Raw genomic sequence first — 2,577 nt, 5'->3', positions numbered from 1 at the left:
GAAACAGAAGGAATAAAATACAAAATTTTCCCCTTGCAATTGGATGCATGATCGATGAAGCCACGTGGCACATGTATGAAGAAGCCCCCTGTAATGTAATTTTACCTAAAACCTTGATGGTAAATTATGCATTAATAAGAGCCATGATGATTGTCCCCCAAAGCATGTGACTACCTCACCTCGTCCTTGAAAAGTTGCATGCCCTTCGCGTGCAATGTTTTCGACTTTCAGTGTGTTTGTGCCAAAAGGATGACGGACGCACCATGTGGGCCTGTGGTGGTAATTACGCTCACATGTACTGTTGAAACAGATCATGGCCATTAACTTTTGCTATTTATTATCACCCCTTTGCCATTGCTCTCATCGATCAAACACTTGTAAACATGGCGCCCTCCATTTCCATTTCCGTTGTGGTGGTAGCATGGGCTACCTGTATCTTGATTTATGGAATGTATTTGGAGGATAGTGGAGCTCAATTTGTGGGAGCATCTGAATCATCAGCACTACAACTAGAAGCAAAGGCTCTTCTAGAGAGTGGATGGTGGAGTGGCTACAACAACGACACCTCAAGTCGTTGTGACTGGTACGGTATTACTTGCAATGTTGCTGGAAGCGTCACAAAGATCACCATCGACTTCCTTGCAGGTTTCCATTTGGGAGAGATGTCAAAACTCAACTTCCGTTTCTTCTCAAATTTAATCCACCTTGATCTGTCAGATAGTGAACTTCGGGGGAGTATTTCACTTGAGATTGGTACTTTATCCAAACTCATTTATCTTGATTTGTCCAACAACAATCTGACCGGTAAGTTGCCTCGTTCACTTGCAAACCTCACCCAATTAGAGCAGTTTGACATCTCTAATAATCTAATAAGTGGTTTCATAGCACCAGAAATAGGGATGTTGAAAAATTTGTCCTATTTGAACCTAGGTATTAACATGCTCATCGGTCCAATCCCTTCCACTTTGGGTCATTTAACTAATTTGGAATATTTGGATATTGGTTCCAATCAATTCTTTGGTTCCATTCCCCACGAAATAGGCAACCTCAAGAATTTGACTTCCTTGATTATCGGAAATAACAATCTTAATGGTCAAATCCCTTCAACTATAGGTAATTTAACTAATTTAGTAGTTTTGTTACTTAGTCAAACTCAAATTAATGGTTCCATCCCAATAGAAATAGGTAACTTGAAGGCTTTGGTGAGTTTGTTTCTCAATAATAACAATCTCATTGGTCATATTCCCACTCAGATGGTCAACCTTCATTCACTGTATTTTCTTGACCTTAGTCATAACTTTCTTAGTGGAGAAGCACCTATTGAATTTGGGACAGCAGACCAATTATGGTCCGTGGATCTTAGCTACAATAATCTCACAGGCAACATTCCTGATGCTTACATTTCTTTTAAAAATGTCAACTTGTCATACAATTCTTTACAAGGTCCAATTCCATATGGTTATGATCAATATCATACATTTTACGCATTAATTGGCAATAAGAATTTGTGCGGTGTCTTCATGCATTTCCCTCCTTGCCTTCCATTTTCAGCCAATAACAAATCAATTGCAACGAAAGTAAAAATTTTTGTTCCCATCACCATTTCCCTTGGATTCTTAATTATTGGGAGCTTTCTCTTGCACCGACGCAAGGCTAAGAAAACCCGATCCGAGTCAAGAGAAACAAAGAATGGGGACTTGTTCTCAATATGGAATTATGATGGACATATTGCATATGAAGACATCATTCAAGCAACTGAGGACTTTCATATAAAACATTGTATTGGAACCGGAGGTTATGGTAGTGTTTACAAAGCAGCATTACCTAATGGAAAAGTGATTGCCTTGAAGAAACTTCATCGTTTGGAAGCTGAAAACTCAACTTTTGATATGAGTTTTAGGAACGAGATAAAAGTGTTAACAGAGATTCGACATCGAAACATTATAAAACTTCATGGGTTTTGTTTACATAAGCGATGCATGTTTTTGGTTTACGAATACATGGAAAGGGGAAGCCTATTTTGCATCCTAAACAACGATGTTGAAGTTGTGGAATTAGATTGGACCAAGAGAGTGAATGTCATCAAATGCATTGCCCACGCTTTATGTTACTTGCATCATGAGTGCATTCCAACAATTGTTCATCGAGATATTACAAGCAACAATATTCTACTGAACTCAAAACTAGAGGCTTTTGTCTCTGACTTTGGCACGGCTAAGCTCCTTGATCCTGATTCATCCAATCAAACGTTAGTTGCCGGCACTTACGGTTATGTTGCTCCAGGTGATATATTCTTTTTCTTATTATAAATTTTATATACATATATACATATTTATTTATTCAATTGTTTATATTATTCTAAAAGTTAGAACTAGCCATGTAGAGCAAGGTTCTTTCCCAATAATAGTGTCTCATTTACTAATTGAATCGATTCATGCCTGGTCACAAACAACCACTTTCACTATGGAATTTTTATGCAATGACAAGTTTTGACCAACTTTTTCGTTTTAAAAAACATATATAGGAAAAAGTAAAAAGAGAAAGAAAGGTTTTTAGATTTTTAATAGTTTTAATTTT

General features: G+C 37.3%; 1 protein-coding gene across 1 annotated transcript in view; it reads left to right on the top strand.

Moving 5' to 3' along the window:
* The first annotated feature begins 54 nt into the window (after positions 1–54).
* The window catches only part of LOC132182189 (probable leucine-rich repeat receptor-like protein kinase At1g35710), a 3,083-nt gene continuing 560 nt past the window's right edge, over positions 55–2,577 (top strand). Inside the window, exons 1-2 of the mRNA XM_059595375.1 lie at positions 55–95; positions 311–2,283. Coding sequence (XP_059451358.1) covers positions 55–95; positions 311–2,283 — 2,014 coding nt within the window. The remainder of the gene's footprint in view (positions 96–310; positions 2,284–2,577) is intronic.

Source organism: Corylus avellana, chromosome ca5, assembly GCF_901000735.1.
Source record: "Corylus avellana chromosome ca5, CavTom2PMs-1.0".
In the NCBI taxonomy this organism is placed as follows: Eukaryota; Viridiplantae; Streptophyta; class Magnoliopsida; order Fagales; family Betulaceae; genus Corylus; species Corylus avellana.
Note: the sequence above shows the minus strand (reverse complement) of the source record. Positions and strands in the feature narration are given on the sequence as shown.